Source organism: Perna viridis, chromosome 2 (genome assembly GCF_037379345.1).
Source record: "Perna viridis isolate PV_CMFRI_1.1 ecotype Kerala chromosome 2, ASM3737934v1, whole genome shotgun sequence".
Lineage (NCBI taxonomy): Eukaryota > Metazoa > Mollusca > Bivalvia > Mytilida > Mytilidae > Perna > Perna viridis.
The window spans coordinates 6,203,833-6,231,538 of NC_142446.1; the positions used below are offsets into that span (position 1 = coordinate 6,203,833).

Genomic DNA, 27,706 nt, shown 5'->3' on the forward strand with positions numbered 1-27,706 from the left:
GTAAATTGTTGATATCTGTGTACCTCCTATGTTTCTGTTCATTTGATAATTATTGTATAATTGTACATTTTATTTTGTTTTGTCATATTTCTCTGTACCTATGTTAAGGTTAATGAGAATAAATATGTACAGACAACTACCTTTATTTTACTCAGTTATTTATTTATTTAATCAGTGCTAAGTTAAGCTTTTAGCTTGCTTTGATTAGGTTATCAATGTTCTTTTTATGTAGTGCTTTAACATTGCATGTACAAAATGTACTTTAATTTGTCTGTATTCAAATGATAAATGTATTGCGTGCGTATAATTATGTATTTGTATATCTGTATGTCTGCGTGACTTTTGTGTACTTTTATGTATTGTTTTGTTATGTGAGTCGGTATAGAAGCTCTTCAGATCTTATGTTTTTGTAATGTGCATCTGACTATAAATAAAAATTTCTGTTCATGTACATTTTGTCTGATTTACTTAAATCAGTACTCATCGTCCATGAACGGTGAGCAATTAGTAGGGAGGGAGGAAGGGAGGGTGTTTAGATCTACAGTAATAGTAACAATATTTGAGACTTACAACGTCATACAGGCAAGTATTTTAATAGTACTGTATAAATCCTTGATACGTGTAGTCAAAATTATTTTGGTCCAAACTCATTTTGGTACGACTCGTCTCGACTCAGAAGTCAACAGTTCGTTCTAAATATTAGAGTGACCTACCTTTGGATCTGAAAGAAAATGAAGTTGAAAAATGATAGGCCATTAGGAAATTTTGATCTAAAACAAACACTTTGTCTTCAGACGGCTTATAACTTCAACACGCTATGTGTTGGTACAATATTTAGGTAGGCAACCGGTAAACTTAACTCAGAATAGACCATTTATTCTGTCCATAGACATAGTTAAGGCTAAAAACCACTAATTCCACTTCCCATAGGCTTCTATGCTAATTTCACAATATTCAATGGCTTCTCTGGACTTTACCTTAACTTTAACCTGCAGATGACTATATATCAGCATGATTCTACATATGTCAGCTCACAATCCTCAGAATGGCATGTGGGGTTAGCAGACTTGCAGTGCAGTACTGGTCACCGGAAGTGAAGGGTCTATAAATAGCATGGGAAATCCCAGTGTTTTCACAAGATAGGGGTATATTTAAAAATCATTATGGAGATTAGGCTTCACATCACAAGAAGCAAAATGCACCTATAAAATGTACAGAAATGTTTTTCCTTTCAGAAACTCTTTAAATTTTTAAAATAAGATGAGAACTTTTTTCACAGCACTAAGAGGAACAGGGGTAATTTCTGCGTAGGACTATTTTCGCGTACGTTCCAAATGCTCATTGGTTGAATTGGTGGTCTGTAACCTAAAGAGTCACTTTTTGTCTTAGAAAAAATAAATAACTATACAGGTATCTTCCTACACACATACTGAATGCATTTGCAAAGTTTCAGTGAAATGTGACAAGCACTTTTTTAAATATTTGATTTTTAAATATAGGGTAACCAAGTTGTGCGAGCAAAAAAGTGAAAATATTCTACCATACTGAAATGCATTAAATATTTGCAAAGAACTTTTTCTGACTTTTCAAATAAAAAATATCAATCACAACTTGTTTTTTAACAATATTAATGAAGAAATAGTTTTAAAAGTAATCATTTTCTGAGAAATTGGTCTATTTTTAAAAATTTATTTCTGACATGCCTCCCCCTTTTTCTTGATCACATGTCAAAAATCCTAAATCTTTAAATTTTCACAAAAGGTGATATATTTGGCATTAAATTTGTAAATACAGTGTTTTCACATTAAAACATGACCAGTAAAGGGCACCTAAAGCAAAAAAAGTGCTCAATAATGGATTTTCCATGTTGCCATAGGGGAATGCTTATATGGCCTTAACCGCAGTAATGAAAGTGAGTTTTTCCTCATTTCTAACCTAATTTTTGCTCAAATCTACACAAAACTTGATTTCAAGTGCTTATTACTACCATATTTAGGTAAATATAGCCCTCAAAGTTTAATATTTGATATTTTTACTAAATTTTCTACACTTTTTACAAGATAGGACATAAAAATCAGCCAAAAAGACCAATTTTCCATAATTTGGACCTATAACTTAAAAAAATGCATATTTTGAAGGATTTTTGTAGTGTATTCCTCTCATGGCAAAGTTAACAAGATCTTCAAGTAGTTTAAAGCTATTTCAAGAAACTTTTCATTTTGCCATGGCTTCAGCTTAAGGCTAAAAACCACTAATTCCACTTCCCATAGGCTTCTATGCTAATTTCACAATATTCAATGGCTTCTCTGGACTTTACCTTAACTTTAACCTGCAGATGACTATATATCAGCATGATTCTACATATGTCAGCTCACAATCCTCAGAATGGCATGTGGGGTTAGCAGACTTGCAGTGCAGTACTGGTCACCGGAAGTGAAGGGTCTATAAATAGCATGGGAAATCCCAGTGTTTTCACAAGATAGGGGTATATTTAAAAATCATTATGGAGATTAGGCTTCACATCACAAGAAGCAAAATGCACCTATAAAATGTACAGAAATGTTTTTCCTTTCAGAAACTCTTTAAATTTTTAAAATAAGATGAGAACTTTTTTCACAGCACTAAGAGGAACAGGGGTAATTTCTGCGTAGGACTATTTTCGCGTACGTTCCAAATGCTCATTGGTTGAATTGGTGGTCTGTAACCTAGTGACCGAAATTATCCGGTGGGCATAACTGTAGATAAAAAATTAAAAGAACAATTGATGGACATTATTTATTTTTATGAACTTAGCTTTGATATTCACCTATCAAATGACGAAAACATTATTATGAATATAAATGCAGTGGCGGACCCGGAGAAAAATTTGGGAATGGTCCCAAATGAGGTATGGTCTAAAATGTGTAACCTGTGCCCATACCAACTTTTCCCCGTACCCAAATACTATTCTGGCATTTTTTTCATTATTAATTGGTATTTCCAGCTGAAAGTAGGTACACACACATTTACAAAATGACATGATGGTTAGGCTAGAATTAAGTTTTAATATGTTTGTCGAAAAAATTCCTTTTTAATATTTGTTTTTTTGTTGTTGTAACAGGAGTCTTCTGAATGTGCAAGTTTCTCAGTGAAAATGACCAGTTAACACTTAAAAATCTAAGACAACAACAATACCAATCTAACCATAAGTAGTGTTATATTTCTTTTAATAAATGATGGTAAGTGTTTGAATGTTCACAGATTAATTTGCTTTCCTAGATTTATATGTCAAAAACTACTACCTATGACCAAACCTCATACAATACACCCCACATCGATTGTTTGTGCACTGGGCTCTGTCATTAAACACTGTGAACAAGAACTACATGTGGAAACACAATTTTTTTTTTAACAAAGTACAAAGTCACAGAAAACAATGGTGCATTATAATTTATACTACATAACGCTTTTAAATGTATATGAGTGAATTAACCTGTTCACCTAGTTTACTGGAGTTGACAGGCTTTGACTTAAATACCTTAACATCATTGACAGGAAAGTGCAGGATTTAAAATCCTACCTGTTGACCAACCTTAACTACTAATTTACATAACTAATTTATGACTGTTTACATAGGTAACAGTGTCACATGACCAAAGCCAAATCATGTGAACAGTTTGATAAGTAAACAATAATATTAAAGTATCATCTAGCTACAGTCACCTCCATTACATTTTCAAAAGGTCTGAAATGTGTAACCCAAAATTCCCGTATCCAAAATAAAAGTACAGTATTTTTGTTATCTGTACAATTGTAATGCATATTTGACATTAGAACATCATAATATTATTAAAATTTTCATTGACAATAAATTAAAATTGCATCAGACTATGTTTGTTAGAATTTGTTTTTCATTCTAGATAAGATGCTGGTACGGGGATTTTCACTGGGTAGGGTACGGAATTCAAACTCAAACACTTGTTTTTTTAAAACAATTTTCAATCTTTCAAAACTTTATCCAAGTCTTAAAGTGAAGTTATAATCTCTAAATGATTTAGAAAAACGTAAAATTTGGACAGGAAAGGGAGAAATAGTCAATACTTAGTTTGGTACGGTAACTTCCGGTTACACATTTTAGACCTTTTAACTTCTGAAAACCGATCAAACAAGAAATATTAGAAAAATATACATCATTTTCTTGATTAGGAATGAATTGATACAGACTTTTCCACATCTCATGCAATTTTCAGTTCTTAACATACTGTAAGAATGAATATTTTAGCAAAACATTATTTGGGTATGGGGAAAAGTTGGTACGGGTAAGGATACAGGTTACACATTTTAGACCATACCCCTAAATGAATGTCAATTAGCTTGATTTTTTTTCATCCCTGAGACTTCTGCTCAATTAAAAAAATATTACTTTGTTTTTTTGGTTAAAATATTAACACGACATCCTGCTCTAACTTGCTTTTGGAACCTTGATGACATAAAAGTAATTTTGAGTTTAATACCATGTAAACCATATTAATCACTATACTGCCATTTTGACACCTCAGGATGTTGCTGTCCAGTCAAGTATTACTATGAAAGGTTAATTAAATAATTACCACTGTACTTTGAGAAAATGTTGCCTTAAAAATAAAGAGGTTCGAAAAGGTCCAGTGCACTGTGAGACCACCCCTTGGATCCGCCACTGAAATGCTGACAGATTTTGTGATTGCACTGGAAATAGGTTAAACCAAAATATTTATATTTTTATAGTCATGACATATAGACTCGCCTGACCAGTGCTCAAGGGTCTGATTGGTTTTAAACAAAGCAATGGCATCTACCAGGGTCTGACTGGTTTTAAATAAAGCAATGGCATCTACCAGGGTCTGATTGGTTTTAAACAAAGCAATGGCATCTACCAGGGTCTGGCTGGTTTTAAACAAAGCAATGGCATCTACCAGGGTCTGACTGGTTTTACTGTTTAAAATTGAGATTTTACTTGCATTTGTGGGAAACAGATGAAAGGGTGGCTATGCATCTTTGGTTGAGCACTTTTCCTTCCTTTTACATTTTTGTAATTTGCACAGTTACTGTTATTTGCCTGTTGGTCAAAGGGTGAGCTTTTCCTGATCCTATGTGAAAATATCAGTATTTATAATAGAATTTATCCTCTGCCACAGAGCCCCACTGCACACTGAACTTTTACATTGAAACATGATAAATGGAAAATGTATAAAGACAAATATGCTTTTATTTAGGAACAATACAAATCTAAGTTTTTTTTATTGAGCACTAGTTTTTATTGACCACTTGTCAAAGGAGGCTATATTTTAATAGCCATAGTAAGGTCTACTGGTCAAGGAGTACATTTGTTTTTTTGCCAGCAAGTAGTCTCACCAACTGAATTTTCATTGTCTCCTGTGAAACAAGTTTATGCCAAAAATTTATGTGATAATATCTAACAGACTAACGTCTAACAGATGTCTAACAGATAATGTCAAACAGATTGATGATATTTTGTTCTGAAATCTGATGAGCAGATTGGTGAGAATTGCTTTTGTCTTTAAAATGGTGAGGTCTACTCTCTAGTGAGTAGGGATATATCAAAAGGAAATAAATAAAGAGTTAGAATTTCATTGGAATTCAATAAATTTTCTCTAACTATTTAAAAGACATTTCTAACATCACATGCCCTCCAAGACTACTTATGAAAATGAGATCATTATCAATAAAAAAATACTCAGTACTCATATATGTACATGTATCTGTATATCTACTAATCAAATCAAATCAAGTGAGCTTTATTTTAAGTCTGCAAGTTCATTACAACATAAGCTCTTAGGAGCTTTTATAACCAACATAAAGTACATAAATAGCTATGCAGTGCATGCATACATGTAATATACATTGACAAAGCAATAAGACAGTTATAATAAGACAGACACATACAGCACACAAACATAAGTAAGAAATTTTAAAAGAGCAAATCAAGCAAAGAAACTAAAAGAAAAACGGGCAGAAACAAAAACAGAAATAAATAAAATCTACAACTGATATTTTGTATTTTACTATATATAGACACCATTCAAATCTTAGCACATGATTAACATGATTAAAGAATACATGTATATACATATATGTAGGGATATTTTGGGTCGCTTATTTTTACTTTCGTGAATTAAAAATGACATTGTATAGTACACACATGAAAGGTTTATGTAAGAGTTAAAAAACAGAGGTCATTGCATATAATTTGGAGTAGGGTCTTGAAAGCACCATTTAAATGAATCATAAAAAAATCAAATATTTTTTAAAAATGTACAATTGATTACTTGTGTTTACTTGTAATATATAGTCCAATGTCCTTCCTTTTATCCTATCAGTAAATATACAGTGCAATGTCCTTCCTTTTATATCATCCTATCAGTAAATATATAGTCCAATGTCCTTCCTTTTATATCATCCTATCAGTAATATATAGTCCAATGTCCTTCCTTTTATATCATCCTATCAGTAATATATAGTCCAATGTCCTTCCTTTTATATCATCCTATCAGTAATATATAGTCCAATGTCCTTCCTTTTATATCATCCTATCAGTAAATATATAGTCCAATGTCCTTCCTTTTATATCATTCTATCAGTAAATATATAGTCCAGTGTCCTTCCTTTTATATCACCCTATCAGTAATATAGTCCAATGTCCTTCCTTTTATATCATCCTATCAGTAATATATAGTCCAATGTCCTTCCTTTTATATCATCCTATCAGTAAATATATAGTCCAATGTCCTTCCTTTTATATCATCCTATCAGTAAATATATAGTCCAGTGTCCTTCCTTTTATATCATCCTATCAGTAATATATAGTCCAATGTCCTTCCTTTTATATCATCCTATCAGTAAATATATAGTCCAATGTCCTTCCTTTTATATCACCCTATCAGTAATATAGTCCAATGTCCTTCCTTTTATATCATCCTATCAGTAAATATACAGTCCAATGTCCTTCCTTTTATATCATCCTATCAGTAAATATACAGTCCAATGTCCTTCCTTTTATATCATCCTATCAGTAAATATATAGTCCAATGTCCTTCCTTTTATATCACCCTATCAGTAATATAGTCCAATGTCCTTCCTTTTGTATCATCCTATCAGTAAATATATAGTCCAATGTCCTTCCTTTTATATCATCCTATCAGTAATATATAGTCCAATGTCCTTCCTTTTATATCATCCTATCAGTAATATATAGTCCAATGTCCTTCCTTTTATATCACCCTATCAGTAATATATAGTCCAATGTCCTTCCTTTTATATCATCCTATCAGTAATATAGTCCAATGTCCTTCCTTTTATATCATCCTATCAGTAATATATAGTCCAATGTCCTTCCTTTTATATCATCCTATCAGTAATATAGTCCAATGTCCTTCCTTTTATATCATCCTATCAGTAAATATATAGTCCAATGTCCTTCCTTTTATATCATCCTATCAGTAAATATATAGTCCAATGTCCTTCCTTTTATATCATCCTATCAGTAAATATATAGTCCAATGTCCTTCCTTTTATATCATCCTATCAGTAATATATAGTCCAATGTCCTTCCTTTTATATCATCCTATCAGTAAATATATAGTCCAATGTCCTTCCTTTTATATCATCCTATCAGTAATATAGTCCAATGTCCTCCCTTTTATATCATCCTATCAGTAAATATATAGTCCAATGTCCTTCCTTTTATATCATCCTATCAGTAATATATAGTCCGATGTCCTTCCTTTTATATCATCCTATCAGTAATATATAGTCCAATGTCCTTCCTTTTATATCATCCTATCAGTAATATAGTCCAATGTCCTTCCTTTTATATCATCCTATCAGTAAATATACAGTCCAATGTCCTTCCTTTTATATCACCCTATCAGTAATATAGTCCAATGTCCTTCCTTTTATATCATCCTATCAGTAATATATAGTCCAATGTCCTTCCTTTTATATCATCCTATCAGTAATATATAGTCCAATGTCCTTCCTTTTATATCATCCTATCAGTAATATAGTCCAATGTCCTTCCTTTTATATCATCCTATCAGTAATATAGTCCAATGTCCTTCCTTTTATATCATCCTATCAGTAATATATAGTCCAATGTCCTTCCTTTTATATCATCCTATCAGTAATATAGTCCAATGTCCTTCCTTTTATATCATCCTATCAGTAAATATATAGTCCAATGTCCTTCCTTTTATATCATTCTATCAGTAAATATATAGTCCAATGTCCTTCCTTTTATATCATTCTATCAGTAAATATATAGTCCAGTGTCCTTCCTTTTATATCACCCTATCAGTAATATATAGTCCAGTGTCCTTCCTTTTATAACACCCTATCAGTAATATATAGTCCAGTGTCCTTCCTTTTATATCACCCTATCAGTAATATACAGTCCAGTGTCCTTCCTTTTATATCACCCTATCAGTAATATACAGTCCAGTGTCCTTCCTTTTATATCACCCTATCAGTAATATACAGTCCAGTGTCCTTCCTTTTATATCACCCTATCAGTAATATATAGTCCAGTGTCCTTCCTTTTATATCACCCTATCAGTAATATATAGTCCAGTGTCCCTCCTTTTATATCACCCTATCAGTAATATATAGTCCAATGTCCTTCCTTTTATATCACCCTATCAGTAAATATATAGTCCAATGTCCTTCCTTTTATATCATCCTATCAGTAATATAGTCCAATGTCCTTCCTTTTATATCACCCTATCAGTAATATAGTCCAATGTCCTTCCTTTTATATCATCCTATCAGTAAATATACAGTCCAATGTCCTTCCTTTTATATCATCCTATCAGTAAATATATAGTCCAATGTCCTTCCTTTTATATCACCCTATCAGTAATATAGTCCAATGTCCTTCCTTTTGTATCATCCTATCAGTAAATATATAGTCCAATGTCCTTCCTTTTATATCATCCTATCAGTAATATATAGTCCAATGTCCTTCCTTTTATATCATCCTATCAGTAATATATAGTCCAATGTCCTTCCTTTTATATCACCCTATCAGTAATATATAGTCCAATGTCCTTCCTTTTATATCATCCTATCAGTAATATAGTCCAATGTCCTTCCTTTTATATCATCCTATCAGTAATATATAGTCCAATGTCCTTCCTTTTATATCATCCTATCAGTAATATAGACCAATGTCCTTCCTTTTATATCATCCTATCAGTAAATATATAGTCCAATGTCCTTCCTTTTATATCATCCTATCAGTAAATATATAGTCCAATGTCCTTCCTTTTATATCATCCTATCAGTAATATATAGTCCAATGTCCTTCCTTTTATATCACCCTATCAGTAATATATAGTCCAATGTCCTTCCTTTTATATCACCCTATCAGTAATATAGTCCAATGTCCTTCCTTTTATATCATCCTATCAGTAAATATACAGTCCAATGTCCTTCCTTTTATATCACCCTATCAGTAATATAGTCCAATGTCCTTCCTTTTATATCATCCTATCAGTAATATATAGTCCAATGTCCTTCCTTTTATATCATCCTATCAGTAATATAGTCCAATGTCCTTCCTTTTATATCATCCTATCAGTAAATATACAGTCCAATGTCCTTCCTTTTATATCACCCTATCAGTAATATAGTCCAATGTCCTTCCTTTTATATCATCCTATCAGTAATATACAGTCCAATGTCCTTCCTTTTATATCATCCTATCAGTAATATATAGTCCAATGTCCTTCCTTTTATATCATCCTATCAGTAATATAGTCCAATGTCCTTCCTTTTATATCATCCTATCAGTAATATATAGTCCAATGTCCTTCCTTTTATATCATCCTATCAGTAATATAGTCCAATGTCCTTCCTTTTATATCATCCTATCAGTAAATATATAGTCCAATGTCCTTCCTTTTATATCATTCTATCAGTAAATATATAGTCCAGTGTCCTTCCTTTTATATCACCCTATCAGTAATATATAGTCCAGTGTCCTTCCTTTTATAACACCCTATCAGTAATATATAGTCCAGTGTCCTTCCTTTTATATCACCCTATCAGTAATATACAGTCCAGTGTCCTTCCTTTTATATCACCCTATCAGTAATATACAGTCCAGTGTCCTTCCTTTTATATCACCCTATCAGTAATATATAGTCCAGTGTCCTTCCTTTTATATCACCCTATCAGTAATATATAGTCCAGTGTCCCTCCTTTTATATCATCCTATCAGTAATATATAGTCCAGTGTCCTTCCTTTTATATCACCCTATCAGTAATATATAGTCCAATGTCCTTCCTTTTATATCACCCTATCAGTAAATATATAGTCCAATGTCCTTCCTTTTATATCATCCTATCAGTAATATAGTCCAATGTCCTTCCTTTTATATCACCCTATCAGTAATATAGTCCAATGTCCTTCCTTTTATATCATCCTATCAGTAAATATACAGTCCAATGTCCTTCCTTTTATATCATCCTATCAGTAAATATATAGTCCAATGTCCTTCCTTTTATATCACCCTATCAGTAATATAGTCCAATGTCCTTCCTTTTGTATCATCCTATCAGTAAATATATAGTCCAATGTCCTTCCTTTTATATCATCCTATCAGTAATATATAGTCCAATGTCCTTCCTTTTATATCATCCTATCAGTAATATATAGTCCAATGTCCTTCCTTTTATATCACCCTATCAGTAATATATAGTCCAATGTCCTTCCTTTTATATCATCCTATCAGTAATATAGTCCAATGTCCTTCCTTTTATATCATCCTATCAGTAATATATAGTCCAATGTCCTTCCTTTTATATCATCCTATCAGTAATATAGTCCAATGTCCTTCCTTTTATATCATCCTATCAGTAAATATATAGTCCAATGTCCTTCCTTTTATATCATCCTATCAGTAAATATATAGTCCAATGTCCTTCCTTTTATATCATCCTATCAGTAATATATAGTCCAATGTCCTTCCTTTTATATCACCCTATCAGTAATATATAGTCCAATGTCCTTCCTTTTATATCACCCTATCAGTAAATATATAGTCCAATGTCCTTCCTTTTATATCATCCTATCAGTAATATAGTCCAATGTCCTCCCTTTTATATCATCCTATCAGTAAATATATAGGCCAATGTCCTTCCTTTTATATCATCCTATCAGTAATATATAGTCCGATGTCCTTCCTTTTATATCATCCTATCAATAATATATAGTCCAATGTCCTTCCTTTTATATCATCCTATCAGTAATATAGTCCAATGTCCTTCCTTTTATATCATCCTATCAGTAAATATACAGTCCAATGTCCTTCCTTTTATATCACCCTATCAGTAATATAGTCCAATGTCCTTCCTTTTATATCATCCTATCAGTAATATATAGTCCAATGTCCTTCCTTTTATATCATCCTATCAGTAATATATAGTCCAATGTCCTTCCTTTTATATCATCCTATCAGTAATATAGTCCAATGTCCTTCCTTTTATATCATCCTATCAGTAAATATACAGTCCAATGTCCTTCCTTTTATATCACCCTATCAGTAATATAGTCCAATGTCCTTCCTTTTATATCATCCTATCAGTAATATACAGTCCAATGTCCTTCCTTTTATATCATCCTATCAGTAATATATAGTCCAATGTCCTTCCTTTTATATCATCCTATCAGTAATATAGTCCAATGTCCTTCCTTTTATATCATCCTATCAGTAATATATAGTCCAATGTCCTTCCTTTTATATCATCCTATCAGTAATATAGTCCAATGTCCTTCCTTTTATATCATCCTATCAGTAAATATATAGTCCAATGTCCTTCCTTTTATATCATTCTATCAGTAAATATATAGTCCAATGTCCTTCCTTTTATATCATTCTATCAGTAAATATATAGTCCAGTGTCCTTCCTTTTATATCACCCTATCAGTAATATATAGTCCAGTGTCCTTCCTTTTATATCACCCTATCAGTAATATATAGTCCAGTGTCCTTCCTTTTATATCACCCTATCAGTAATATACAGTCCAGTGTCCTTCCTTTTATATCACCCTATCAGTAATATACAGTCCAGTGTCCTTCCTTTTATATCACCCTATCAGTAATATACAGTCCAGTGTCCTTCCTTTTATATCACCCTATCAGTAATATATAGTCCAGTGTCCCTCCTTTTATATCATCCTATCAGTAATATATAGTCCAGTGTCCTTCCTTTTATATCACCCTATCAGTAATATATAGTCCAATGTCCTTCCTTTTATATCACCCTATCAGTAAATATATAGTCCAATGTCCTTCCTTTTATATCATCCTATCAGTAATATATAGTCCAATGTCCTTCCTTTTATATCATCCTATCAGTAATATATAGTCCAATGTCCTTCCTTTTATATCATCCTATCAGTAAATATATAGTCCAATGTCCTTCCTTTTATATCATCCTATCAGTAATATATAGTCCAATGTCCTTCTTTTTATATCATCCTATCAGTAATATAGTCCAATGTCCTTCCTTTTATATCATCCTATCAGTAATATATAGTCCAATGTCCTTCCTTTTCATCCTATCAGTAATATATAGTCCAATGTCCTTCCTTTTATATCATCCTATCAGTAAATATATAGTCCAATGTCCTTCCTTTTCATCCTATCAGTAATATATAGTCCAATGTCCTTCCTTTTCATCCTATCAGTAATATATAGTCCAATGTCCTTCCTTTTATATCATCCTATCAGTAAATATATAGTCCAATGTCCTTCCTTTTCATCCTATCAGTAATATATAGTCCAATGTCCTTCCTTTTCATCCTATCAGTAATATATAGTCCAATGTCCTTCCTTTTATATCATCCTATCAGTAAATATATAGTCCAATGTCCTTCCTTTTATATCATCCTATCAGTAAATATATAGTCCAATGTCCTTCCTTTTATATCATCCTATCAGTAATATATAGTCCAATGTCCTTCCTTTTATATCATCCTATCAGTAAATATATAGTCCAATGTCCTTCCTTTTATATCATCCTATCAGTAATATATAGTCCAATGTCCTTCCTTTTATATCATCCTATCAGTAATATATAGTCCAATGTCCTTCCTTTTATATCATCCTATCAGTAATATAGTCCAATGTCCTTCCTTTTATATCATCCTATCAGTAATATATAGTCCAATGTCCTTCCTTTTATATCATCCTATCAGTAATATATAGTCCAATGTCCTTCCTTTTCATCCTATCAGTAATATATAGTCCAATGTCCTTCCTTTTATATCATCCTATCAGTAAATATATAGTCCAATGTCCTTCCTTTTCATCCTATCAGTAATATATAGTCCAATGTCCTTCCTTTTCATCCTATCAGTAATATATAGTCCAATGTCCTTCCTTTTCATCCTATCAGTAAATTTACTTCAGACAGTTTTTTCATTTTAATTATATTCAATCAAATGTTACAAATCAAATTTAGATCTTAGTCTTCAAATCAATTTTAGATCTTAGTCTTCAAATCAAATGAAGATTTCAGCAAAGACCTGTTTAAGTGACTCCTTTTTGGCCTTGAAAGATGTTTTAGTAATAAATTCTGCAGCATAAATGTGTTAAGTATGTTCCATTTAATACACGTCAAAATCTTCATACTTTCATCGAGATTTGATAATTGATAAACAGGAAGTGAAAAGCAGTAATTCTAATCATATAATAATTAAATTCACAGGAAAATTTAAATTAATAAAAATAGTCAATTTTTTAAATTCTTACTTGGTATGTACATCTCTGAAAGTATTTACTATTTTGTATTTAGTTTATACACTGGTGCCTTTATTACTTTTCACCGTATCTGTTGGTTTTCTTTCTACTTAAGAAATTATTTTCTTAAGCACTATTTTGAATGTAATTGCAAACTAATTTTTTGACTGGTTTAAAAAATTGTGAAAATGCGAACAGTAACAAAATTTGTAAATGTGTGTTCAATTGGATATTGTTAAACAGATTAAACCTCTGAAATCAGTACTAAAGAATCAGTTCATACACATTAGAAAAAATAAACAATTCTACATTGCATATAGTATGGGAAATGCAAATTTTACATGATTATTTTTTTTACATCATGTAATTCTGTTCATGCTACAATTTTCACAAGGATCTAAAACATTAAGTGCTAATAGCACTTTGATTGGAGTTTGACATGAACCAATTAGGAATTAGGGATCAAAAAGGGGCCAGAAACATGCACTTTCCTGTTGTTCAGACAGAAACTTGAGTAACAGTGAATTATTCCCTTTTTAATTGTACTACAAGGTGTCACTGAGGCAGACTAAGATTTATCTTTGGGTTTCTGACTTGATCCAATTACATGCAGGAATTAAGGACTGCAAAGGGCTCAGAAACAAGCATTTTTATTGAATTTAGGATCATAATGTTAATAAAAGGGAATGGATCCCTTTAATATTATACCACAAGGTGGCAAACCCACAATGGAATGTTAGGATTGATTTTGGAGGTTGTGACTGGAACCTTTTTTAGAATTTAGAGACCAAAAAGGGCCACTCTGATTCCATTTAAATTCTTATCCTCTGTCAAATGTCCAATTGCAATCAAAATTGACTAGACATATTAAGCATGTTAATGAATTTTTGTCAGAAATATATTTCTTTTGATTATAGAAAAAGTGGCACAAACTTGATCATTGGAGGGGAGGATGGTATTGTTCGTATTTTAGATGTAGTAAAGGATTCAGCAGAACCCTCTCAGGTAAAAACCTTTTCAAGCTAATTTATTTTGGGAAAAAAATTTAACTTGTAACATTAATAGAACCAATCACACAATGTGCAGTACAAATGAGTACCAGTTCAATGATTTGTACAGAACTAGATGTACAATACATGTGTGTACATTTAAGGATTTTCTTAGAAAAAAAATTAAAGTAAGTCTAGTGGAAATAATCAAATTAGAAATGAAATATATATATATAATTGATTACAACTTAGACTACCATGGAGACAAAAGGAGGGCCAATACAATGTATGGCTATACAGGATGTGACTAAATTCTACTACAATGATCTGATAGTAGCTGATTGTTATGGTATGATGACAGTATTTTGTAACCAGCAGATTCTGTGTCGTCAAAGTGTATCAGACTCATGTATCAACTGTATACAAACACACACTAATAAAAGTAAGTTGTCAACTTTAAATAGGTTTTCTTAGGAGTTAATGCATTAAGAAGTAGGTGTTACATGTATATACTGGCACTGCCACAATGGCATTCGGAGTCTATGCCTGGGGCCATTATACATCCTCAGGTCATTATATCAGACATTGGATATATTACAGGGCCATTAATAAAATACCAATTAAGATATTTTTGTGAATACTGTCCAAAACAATAGTGCAGTTTCCTTCATAAAACAACATTCTTTATTATCGTAGCCTCATTAATACAGGAGCAAATACAGAATGTACTCGTTAAACTTTGTCAAGTCAAATTTAGTATGAATACAACATGATTCGTAGGTTGTTTATCTGTTACACTTAGGGGTATTGTTAATCTGAAACTTCGACATCTTAAATCTACATACATGCCTAAAACTTTGCACAGTTGCTCTGAACAAATTATATTGAAGAGAAATTTGGGATCTTAAGAGCCTCTGGTTTATGATGTGTTCTGAATGCAGCTTTTCTATAAGCATGTTCTGTGTATATTGTTGAATTTGAATCAATCTCAAAGATACATGTAATTGACTCGAAGTATATTTGACAGTAATGCAGACATCAAGTTGCTCATGTTTAACACTCAGTATAACTCCCTGTAGCTTACATGAGTGATTTACTCCGGTATTAATATTGAAATTGCAGTTCAGAACTTAGAAATCATCATGAGTAATGATTCTGGAGAGATATTTGCAGTTTTACCATCCAAAGAATTATGGAGAATAAACATTAATGAATCAGTCAGAGTAAGTAATTAGTGACATCCTCTCCAAACTAAGTGGTCAGTGATATTACTAACACTCTGGAACATCCTTTCCTAACTTGGTGGTCGGTGATGTAACTAATACTCTGGGACAACTTCTCCTAACTAAGTGGTCAGTGATGTTACTAACACTCTAGGACATCCTCTCCTAAGTTTTGGTCAGTGATATTACTAACACTGTTGGACATCCTCTCCTAACTAAGTGGTCAGTGATGTTACTAACATTCTGGGACGTCCTTTCCTAACTAAGTGGTTAGTGATATTACTCACACTCTGGGACATCCTCTCCTAACTTGGTGGTCGGTGAGATTACTAACACCCTGGGACATCCTCTCCTAACTAAGTGGTCAGTGAGATTACTAACACCCTGGGACATCCTCTCCTAACTAAGTGGTCAGTGATGTTACACTTTGGGACATCCTCTCCTAACTAAATAGTGGTCAGTGATATTACAATGTGGACATCCTCTCCTAACTAAGTGGTCAGTAATGCTACTAACTTTCTGGGACATCCTCTCCTACATTTTGGTCAGTGATATTACTAACACTGTGGGACATCCTCTCCTAAGTGGTCAGTGATGTTACTAACACTCTGGGACATCCTCTCCTAACTAAATAGTGGTCAGTGATATTACTAACACCCTGGGACATTCACTCCTAAGTGGTCAGTGATGGTAATAACACTGTGGGATATTCTCTCCCAACTAAATAGTGGTCAGTGATATTGCAAATGTGGACGTCCTCTCCTAACTTAGTGGTCAGTGATGGTACTAACACTCTGGGACACCCTCTCCTAACTTGGTGTTCGGTGATATTACTAACATCTTGGGCAATTTCTCCTAACTTAGGGGTCAGTGATATTACTAACACCCTGGGACATTCTCTTCTAACTTGGTGGTCGGTGATATTACTAACACTTTGGCACATCCTCTCCTAACTAAATAGTGGTCAGTGATATTACAAATGTGGACATCCTCTCCATACTTAGTGGTCAGTTATATTATTAACACTCTGGGACATTCTTTCCTAACTAAGTGGTCAGTGATATTACTAACACTCTGGGACATCCTCTCCGAACTAAGTGGTCAGTGATATTACAAATGTGGACATCCTCTCCTAACTTAGTGGTCAGTGATATTATTAACACTCTGGGACATCCTTTCCTAACTAAGTGGTCAGTGATATTACTAACACCCTGGGACATTTTCTCCTAACTTAGTGGTCAGTGATATTACTAACACCCTGGGACATTCTCTTCTAACTTGGTGGTCGGTGATATTACTAACACTTTGGCACATCCTCTCCTAACTAAATAGTGGTCAGTGATATTACACATGTGGACATCCTCTCCTAACCTAGTGGTCAGTGATGTTACTAACACCCTTGGGACATTCTCTTCTAACTTGGTGGTCGGTGATATTACTAACACTTTGGCACATCCTCTCCTAACTAAATAGTGGTCAGTGATATTAGAAATGTGAACATCCTCTCCAAACTTAATGGTCAGTTATATTATTAACACTCTGGGACATCCTTTCCTAAGTAAGTGGTCAGTGATATTACTAACACTCTTGGGCATCCTCTCTGAACAAAGTGGTCGGTGATATTACAAATATGGACATCCTCTCGTAACTTAGTGATCAGTGATGTTACTAACACCCTGGGACATTCTCTCGTAAGTTGGTGGTCGGTGATATTACTAACACTTAGGCACATCCTCTCCTAACTAAATAGTGGTCAGTGATATTACAGATGTGGACATTCTCTTTTAACTTAGTGGTCAGTGATGTTACTAACACCCTGGGACATTCTCTCCTAACTTGGTGGTCGGTGATATTACTAACACTCTGGGACATCCTCTCCGAACTAAGTGGTCAGTGATATTACAAATGTGGACATCCTCTCCTAACTTAGTGGTCAGTGATATTATTAAAACCTTGGGACATCCTCTCCTAACATGGTGGTCGGTTATGTTACTAACACTCTGGGACAACTTCTCCTAACTAAGTGGTCAGTGATGTTACTAACAATCTGGGACATCCTCTCCTAAGTTTTGGTCAGTGATATTACTCACATTGTGGGACATCCTCTCCCAACTTAGTGGTCAGTGATATTATTAACACTCTGGGACATCCTCTCCTAATTTAGTGGCCAGTGATATTACTAACACTCAGGGACAACCTCTCCTAACTAAGTTAGTTAGCCTGGTACATCTTCCCCTTACTATAAATTGACAAGGAATCACTTTTCTCCGAACTGTAATTTGATGGAAAAATAACTTGGTACAACTTTATATTATTAAGGTCAGTTCATTTAAGAAGCATTGTACATGTTCCAGAATATATTGCCATTTTCCCGTGGACGTACGTGTACAGTTCATGGTCACATCAGAAGTCATTGTTTTAAGATGAAGGAACTCACAAAACTGTGGAACACGTGAATATACACGTACATTGAATTGGTTTTTTAAGATTTAGTTTACCCTTATCCAAAGAAAAAATATTGGTATATTATTTATTATCTCCTTGTCATCAAACTCATAACAGTGGACATAGTAATGCTACTGTCTTTCTTATCCTAGAAAACACTATCATCCTTCAATGGATTATAACTAAACTTAGCAGAAGTGTCTTAAATCATTATGTTTATTGTTCAGTATGGCTTAGCTGTTCTGTTAGAAGTGGTTAGTTTTGCGTAACATGATATGAGCTGGTCTTTTTAATGTTTCAAAAAAAAAAAGAATATTATAAATATTGTTTTCAGGATCCTACAGTGAAGTCTACTGTGACATGTTTATTAGCAGTAGATTTAGCTGATTTGAATGGTAAACTTACCAGTTATGTTCTTGCAGCAGACAGTTCTAATAATCTTCATGTTATTCACCAAGGTCAAATTATATCATGTATCAAGACACCATCAGTTGTTACAGCAGTAAGTGTGTTTTTACTTTGTATCAGTTCTTGTTTGTTAATGTTTATAAATCTTTTTTTCTCTTAAACTACTAAGTTATTTAGTGCACAGTAATCAAATTTGGCCAAGTTGAAACAGATGACTTGTATAGATTATATTAGACTTATCCAAAGGATAACTTCCTTTGTCCACTAAATAAATCTATCAAACAACTGGACCTTGCATTCTAGACTATTTACTTCAACAATCGTGTTGGTTATACTGATCAGACATCAAACATGGCCACTATGTCAATTTGTAGAACATGATGGGTAAAACCATTTATTTCACGTATCCTTCAATTGAAAATTGATTCCAATGGGATGCCAACAAAAGTGGTCTTAGGACAACTTCTTATTTGAGTAATTTGTCCTTGGTGCTCTTGTTTAGTTAATGTCTTGAAAACTATAATAGATAGTGAAAGAATTTTAATTGATGAAATGATCTTTATGATATAAGGCCTGCAAATATCTCCATCGATCCCAAAAAAACCGAAAAAAAATATGATGCTTCTTGAAATGATATGTCCTCCAGATTTTATAAATACATGTATAGTACTGAGTGATTCAAGCTCTGTAAAACCTCTAGTTGAAAATAATATTGCATTTATTTCATGAGGTATAAACAATGCAAGAGTAATGGGTGTCATAGTAACCAGAGAATCCAGGGTGTTTATAATATAATTCAAGTAAAGACAAATGCAGTGGTTTTTTTGGCATTATTTGTATTTTGAAGATGTGTGCTGGTAAATTTGTTGATCCTCTAAAGCTGACATTGTTACCTCCCTCTGGTTTGCCAGCTGACCGCCAGGTGGCATTAGGAACAGAATCAGGGGCTATCTACATTTTCTGTAACTTCAGTGTAAGTTGAAGAATTAAAAGTGCTATTAAGTACAAGATTTCCATAACCTGAGTCAAGCATGTGAAATACACAATCAAAATTGACAAAAAATAAGTCATTTATAGCAAAATTAATTGGTGACGCATTACCACCTATATGATTTTTAGACAGAACCATACTGAAATTTAATTTTTAGGTATAAGTTTTTCATGGTTATGAGTGTAACATACGCATAAGCAAATTGATTAACTTATCATCGCCTATAATTATAAAAAAAAAAGTTTCTTTTTCTTCTAATGGTTATGTAGAAATTCAGTAGCACTGAAATTTCTTATCAATATTATGAAATCACTCTATTCAAAAATTTATTGCATTAAAATAAATTTTTTGTGAAGTTTTTATTATCTGGAATTTATGCTTGTAAAGAAACTTTATGGCATATATTGTGTTAGATATCTATCTGTACTTACTTGTATTTTGATGACATTCATTTGAAATTAGTTTAATTTTAGAATACTCTGTGTAAGATATTTTTTATTTCTGTTGGTTTAAATTTGAGAAATACATCTTTTTTTTGAAAGATTGTATTTTTGTAAGGAAAGTAATTTGCATTATACTTAAAATATTTTACTGTTTATTTTAGGGCCTTTTACAGTTGTTAAAAAATCTTGATGAGAAAATGTCTGGATTCAATTGAAATGAAGTTACTCTTTTTCTGGTAAAATAATATGTTTCATGGCAATCAATTTAATTGTTCTGTTTAGATAACAGAAGAAGAGTACGTGAATACAGGTTACACTGTAACACAGCTGAAATCTATAGACTTTCCAGACCAGGACAATCACTTACTTGTATGTGCTGGTCATTTCAATGGTGTTCATATCTACATGGATGGCAAGGTATCAGGATTTTATAATTAGATCAACATATGATGTTCACCTCACTGAAAAATCTATATTCAATGCTTGGGTTTTCAAACTTTCTTCTATGAAGTTATTTTAATATTTCAAATGCACATGATGCTTCTGCTGAAAATTTTAGAATCTTCCATAAACTTAAAATCAGCATAAAATGTCATGTTATTTTTATATCATTGTATTGGACTCTTTCAAACGAAGTTTGTGGGTAAATAGGAACTACCCTATCTGTCTGTCTGTCTGTCTGTCTGTCTCTCTGTCCACATATATTGCTTGTGCAACAATGGATTTTCTTGAAATTTTATTCAAATATTTATATATGTAGATATGCATGAAGGAAGATGATTATTATGAGTTGCTTGGAAATGGATGACATTTAACATAAGTGTTTTTCAATTATGTGAACATCATATATTGGCGGCTCCTCCTATAAACTCCATGATTACATTTTATAGGAAGATAATGTTTCATATGAAGATATACACGAAGGTAGGTAATGATTGTTTGATCTCTGTAATGGGAGATGATCAGAGTTATGGGTTTTACATGATTAAAGTCCAAGTGATGTGTGGAATATTTTGTTTGGAAGTTTGCCTACATTGTTTTTTTTTCACCAAAAAGTAACACTACAGTCCATCCTTAAGTCAAACCCCAGTGAGTAGTCTTGAATTCTATTGATTTTCAAGGTCATAGGTCATAGGTCAAAGTTAAAAGTTCACTGAGATATAGTTTTTTTCATGGCTATTTTCTTGTGCAATTTTTAAAATACATTCACTTCCATATTTTATAGTTAATAATTAAGTTTACTTTAAAGCTTTTCTTAGTCAGGGAACAAACTACTACAGTGTATTATATAGAGAAGTTTTACTTCATTAAAATCCTCCAAAGCTTACTTGGTGTGGTTTCATCCCTCTTAACATAGCCTTTGATAATTTCACTGATGCTTTATGTCTTTTCTCACTGCGAAGACTAGGTCTGCATACACATCATTTATTGTAAAAGCTTGGTTTTCTTCCATGAATATAAGAAAGTTCATCATTTCCACAAGTGGAAAAAGGTTGAATTTTTGCTAGAATGGAAGAAATCCATGAGATAATAGTGGGTATTTGTGTAAGCATTGAAGGCAATCTACTTTTAAGCCTCATCATTTCCTACAACTGTTATTGCAATAATTATGTTGTACTACAAAAGCGGGAATCCTCACAAAGTTCTTCAAATTTCTAGGATATCTTGTAGGCTTGGTGGTATATACAAACTAGGATATCTTGTAGGCTTGGTGATACATACAAACTAGGATATCTTGTAGGCTTGGTGATACATACAAACTAGGATATCTTGTCAGCTTGGTGATATATACAAACTACAAAAATTGTCAAGGGTATCTTGTAGGCTTGGTGATATATACAAACTAGGATATCTTGTAGGCTTGGTGATACATACAAACTAGGATATCTTGTAGGCTTGGTGATATATACAAACTACAAAAATTGTCAAGGATATCTTGTAGGCTTCGTGATATATACAAACTAGGATATCTTGTAGGCTTGGTGATATATACAAACTACATATAAGACCTCTTTAAAAGTTTTCATTTATATATGTGAATTGTATTGTGCTCTTTTAAATTAAATGCTTAACATCTTTTAACAGAAAGTTTGCCACCATGTGACAGCTGATTGGGTTAATAGTGTGGATTTGTTAGATTATGATGGACACAAACAAATTGTAATAGGCTGTCTTGATAGAACAGTGCAGACATATAAATTGATTACATCATGAAGAAAGAGGACACAAGTTATAGATCTACATTACATTAGCATATGTATACAGAACTCAGCCATAAGGCATTGACCAGTTGATTGTATGTGGGTGCTGGGCCAAAAATATTTTTCACCTGCCTTGTGGCCCAAATTACTATTTATTGTATTTTTTTTTTTATAATTAATGCAAGTGGGGACACAGACTGGTACTGCCCGAGGGGCAAGTATGGACGCAGACTGGTATTCCCTGAAGAGCAAATTTGAACATAAATACGTTTTGTTTTGAAAGAGTAATAAAGGGAACCAAGATTCTAGCGAAAGAATGTAATCCAGGGACAAAGACCAAACATGGAAAATAGACAAAATCAACAAAGAACATAAAGTAATTGAGATAATACATACTACGTTACAAAAGTAAATGAGCACCTCAGACTCCCCTAAAAACTGGGAGCATGGACCAGGTGCACCGGTAAAGTGAACGTATTTGCATTGTCTAGAAAACTCCTCCATTTATTGATATCGATAACTGAAATATGCACATATTGATAAATGTCCATTAACATATATGTTACTTAATATCTACTGATATCAATAAATGGGGAACTAATTCGACAATGTCTTGCATAATCATAAGACAAGTCATATACATGTTACAATGCTTCTTCCTTGAAGGTGTTCTTGTATGGATGTCTTGAACTTTTTATGCCATGATAAGAATTAATCATTTCACTTCATGTAGGTTAGAGTTGTGATCACTTCTAACCTCACTTCGATTCTGTCAGGATTCGCGGTCATAGAACAGTTATAAACTGTCAGAAATTGTTTTGACCCGCGACACACCTTGTCAGGGTCTGTCAGGGCTTTGGACATGCTCTGTTATAATTTGTCATGTGTCCTGACACACTCCTGTCAGGAACTGTTCTAGGTAGAACAGATGCGTGGATTAGAAGAGTTCCTGAGTGTCACTAGCTCGAGAATATTTCTCTGACTGAATTACATACAGTACATGTACGTGATTCTGAAAAAAAAGTTGTAGCCCCCATTCCCGATTCGTACGAGAAGGAAGCCCTGCTATGTTTGAACTTGATTTTTTTTCAATTTTAGACCTGACTTTCATGTATGGCATGCAGTACCAACAAAATTATTGCCTGCCGTACATGCTGCGCCCCTGACTTTAAAGAATTTGGACTGATTTTTGTTGTTGCAGACACCAGTATGATAGAGTACCTATATTGACAATTTTAAACACTTTATACAGAAATTTTAGACCTTTATGAAACTTAAAAGTGTTTACACTCGTACATTTTGAAAGAATATAACATTTTTGAAGAATTTTAAATGAAATATTTAAGTCGCGGTCACCCAAATGATAGTTGTATTACAAAAAATAGCATTTTAGTAAATGACTTTAGACTATCATGGAAATTAAAAGTGTGCTCACTCGTACATTTTGGAAGGATATGACCTTTTTAAAGAATTAGTTAAATTAAAAATCATATTAAGAGTTATCCGTACATGCAGTCTGATATATACATATATAGTTAAAAAATCACTGGAGGCTCGGGAAGGTGCTTACATGTATAGTTGTACTTTTACATGTACATACACAATGTAATCTCTATAGTACTATATCCCCGAAACTTCATATTACAGAAATGGACAGCTAACTGAACTACACCAGCTTAACAGATGCATCAAATTAATGCAATGTGTTTTGCAACTAAACGTCGAAAAGTTCATAAACATGATATACGCGTACGTGTATAGAACATAAACACCTAAAATATATGTAAAAGGAAGGTCATATTTAAACTTGGACCCTAGCAAAACGTGAAGAAATTTCGGCCGCTTTTGAAAATCCATAACCCAAACCTCATTGTATATAGACTACTCCTACAGTGTAAGAGGTTGCAATTCCGTTCCTCCATAACCCAACCCAAGTCAGAAAATAGCTTGCCAGACGACCTCTACCACTGCTGGAGTAATAAATAGACTACCCGTTTATGCCTAAAAAAATGTTTACGGTCACCCTACCGATTTTGGTTTTTGAAAAAAATACTTTAAACGTCTGCCGATTGTCTTTCTGAAAAAAAAAGCCTAAGATGTTTTTTTTCTATCCTTGTTAGAAATACTGATTGTTTATATATTTAAAATCGATTGTAAACATACATGCCGTGAGTGTACTTTTTTGCGATTCGGCATTTGAGATATTTTTGTTTTGACCACCAACGTCAAAAAAAATTATCTTAAGCGCCGAATCCCATAATGCCGCGGACTATAGGTCTATTGCATGTTTAGTCTGCATATTTGGTTTTCATTGTATTCTGAGTTTGGTGTCACCAAGGAGTTAAATATATATAAATCATTTGTGTCACTATATACGACTTATTTCATTTCAAAAAAATTAAATAAAATTAAAACCCTACCGACCGACGCTTCGATGCTTTACAGTATTCATGAGAGACCCCAAATGACACCCAAGGGCGTAAAGAATCTCCTCAGTTCGTCATGTAATATAAATACCATATACATGATAGTAAACTGGGTCTAACACTATTGAGTATATATGTTAGCACGAAAACGACAACTAAACCAAGCATAGGAACAGTCAGCTGATGGTCTGCGTCACTCATATCGTGCAAATGATTGGCTAACACTGTGTTACGAAAGATTTTAATGATTTATATCCACAAAGACAGTCGAATTATCTACTGGAAGCAACGATGTCCTAGCTTTATAATGCACGAAATGAAGGGTGTAACGGATATACGGAAAGTGCTATCGTTTTCAACTTTATTGTTATAGTGTTATTTAACAAGGAAATTTATTTTGAAAAATCCCAGCCCCAATCTTACCCCACATGAAATCAAATGGTCTGTACCTCAAATTATTTTGTGGTAATCTGGTTTAACCGATGGTGAATGGGGTACCTCACTTGATTTGCTCCACCATTTCTTTATTTGTTGGAAGTGAGGTATTTAAACAAAATCCTGTGCCACTGTAAAACATTTGTATAATGTTAGGCAATGTCTATGATGGGTAAAAAATTGTGCTAAAATCAAATTCTGAATATATGCTTTATTTGAATTAAGGATATGCTTTAATATTTTAGCATATGCAAAATTCGATTTATGCCTATGCATGAGTATTAAAGCATATGCTTAATTCCAATTTTGCATATGCTAAAATATTAAAGCATATCCTTAATTTGAATAAAGTATATGCTTGAATAAATTATTTATGCATATGCATAATTCAAATTATGCTTATGCTAAAATATTTTAGCATAGGCAAAATTTGAATTAAGCACATGCCAAATTGATTTGAGCATATGCATAAGTCGAATTAAGTATACGCTTAGATGCTTATTTTTTGGGGTTTTTGATCTTTCAAAATACCTTATGTCACCGGTCTATCACTAGAATTTCCCTACTATTTCTGAACACTGCACAAAATATAGTCCAAATGTAATTCCTTTAATATTATTCAAGACCTCTTCTATAACAAGTAATATGTTTCTTGCAATTTATCAGCTCAATAATATTCTATTATTTATGCAAATAAAATTAAGATCTAGTCTTCATATCAACTCAAGCTTTGATGGACTGCTTTTTGGCCTTGCAAGATATTTAGTAATGAATTGACATTTATTTATTTCTTGCAGTAATGTGTCTGGAAGGATTAAATGTGTTAAATATTTTCATTTTAACACGCTTATAAGTCAAATCATCCATCCTGTCATTAATATTTTACCATTTATATAAAGGAAGTGAAGGGCATTGATTTTAAAAAAGTAAAATTGGCGGGGAAATTCAGATTGATAAAAGTGTCTAGTTTTTTTGAAAATCTTATGTTAAGGAAATTATTTTCTTAAGCAGATATTGATTTTATTCAAGTATAATGGTTATGTAGGATAAATATTATGTTAATGTAGCTTTGAACGTAAATGCACATTAACGTTTTGATAGATTTAAAATTGGGGGAAAAGTTGAAATGGAACAAAATATGTAAATGTGTGTGAAGTTGGATCAGTAGTATAGATTGACTTTCAGTTTATTCATATCAAAAAGAACAGTTCTTAATAGTATTTAAAATGCAATTTATGATCACAATTTTATTTCACATCATATAACCTTTGAAATTTTGTTCATGCTACAATTTTCTCAAGAATCAAAAACCGCCAGTGCTGTCAGCACTTTGATTTACCCTGATACTGTGCCATAAATGTAATCCTTAGACAAGTGAATGAATCTTTTTGAAATTATACTGCAAGGTTTCACACAAGGAATGTTGGGAATGCTTATAGGTAGAACGGTACTATTTCTCATTATTTTAGGTTGGCCTTTTGTGTACCCTACTTAAGTAAATACATCTGTGATTGGACAAATTGTGCTGATACCTAAAATGTTTTATGAATTCCAGGCTCTAACATTATTATACTTTTAAAAAATTGCATTATATTTTTTGAAAACCATTTTATATAAATATTATGATTTTTTAAAATTTATGTGCCATTCGCAGAAAAAGGGGGGACTTTGACCCCAAACATCTTCTGTTTAAAATACCAAAGAATCGAGGCGGTTTTGCTATGACTTTGATCGCAATTTTATTTAGGGAAATGAAGATATTACTGGAAAAAAGTCAGTTTATAGCTCCGTCATAGTTATAAAGGTGTGAATTTTTTCATAAGTTTTACTATTGTCGCCTATGGGAAATAAATAATACCGTTCTACCTTTAACGGTTACGACCTTACTTATTAAGGGCAACATCTTTCACTTGTTATCAATTGTTTATTGCTTTAACACTTTCAATGGGATTAAATTGGTGTTCTTTGATGTGCTTAATCTTACTGTATTGTTTTCAAATTGCCCCCATAGGGATAAAATTATAACTTAAAATTTCTTTTTGAATGCTTGTTGTATTTTGATATGCAGAATTTAACAGCAAATTTAGATTTACATTTGGCCCCCTCTTTTGCCAGAAAAAAGGTTTGAAGTAAATGACTTAAAAGTGATGTGCACTGTTAAATTGATGATTAAATCTTTTTTAATATGGTTTTAAATTTTGAACATTTCATTAATTTTCAGTTTTATGGAAGCCTAAAATCTGTCCAAAAAACCAAAGTTGGTAAAAATGCCAAAGATCTCTGCTTAAGTGAACCAGGAATATCTTAAAAGATTGGACTCTCATCAAAGTGGCATTCAAAAATCAAAATCAATTATAATTTGGA

General features: G+C 32.7%; 1 protein-coding gene across 1 annotated transcript; it reads left to right on the forward strand.

Moving 5' to 3' along the window:
• The first annotated feature begins 691 nt into the window (after positions 1-691).
• On the forward strand, positions 692-27,538 carry LOC148623461 (uncharacterized). The gene is made up of 8 exons (XM_088565262.1): positions 692-838; positions 14,699-14,786; positions 15,023-15,212; positions 15,893-15,993; positions 18,773-18,940; positions 19,694-19,819; positions 20,563-20,697; positions 22,366-27,538. The coding sequence occupies exons 1-8, from the start codon at positions 732-734 to the stop codon at positions 22,492-22,494; spliced, it is 1,044 nt and encodes a 347-aa protein (XP_088421388.1). The 5' UTR covers positions 692-731; the 3' UTR covers positions 22,495-27,538.
• The last annotated feature ends 168 nt before the right edge of the window (positions 27,539-27,706 follow it).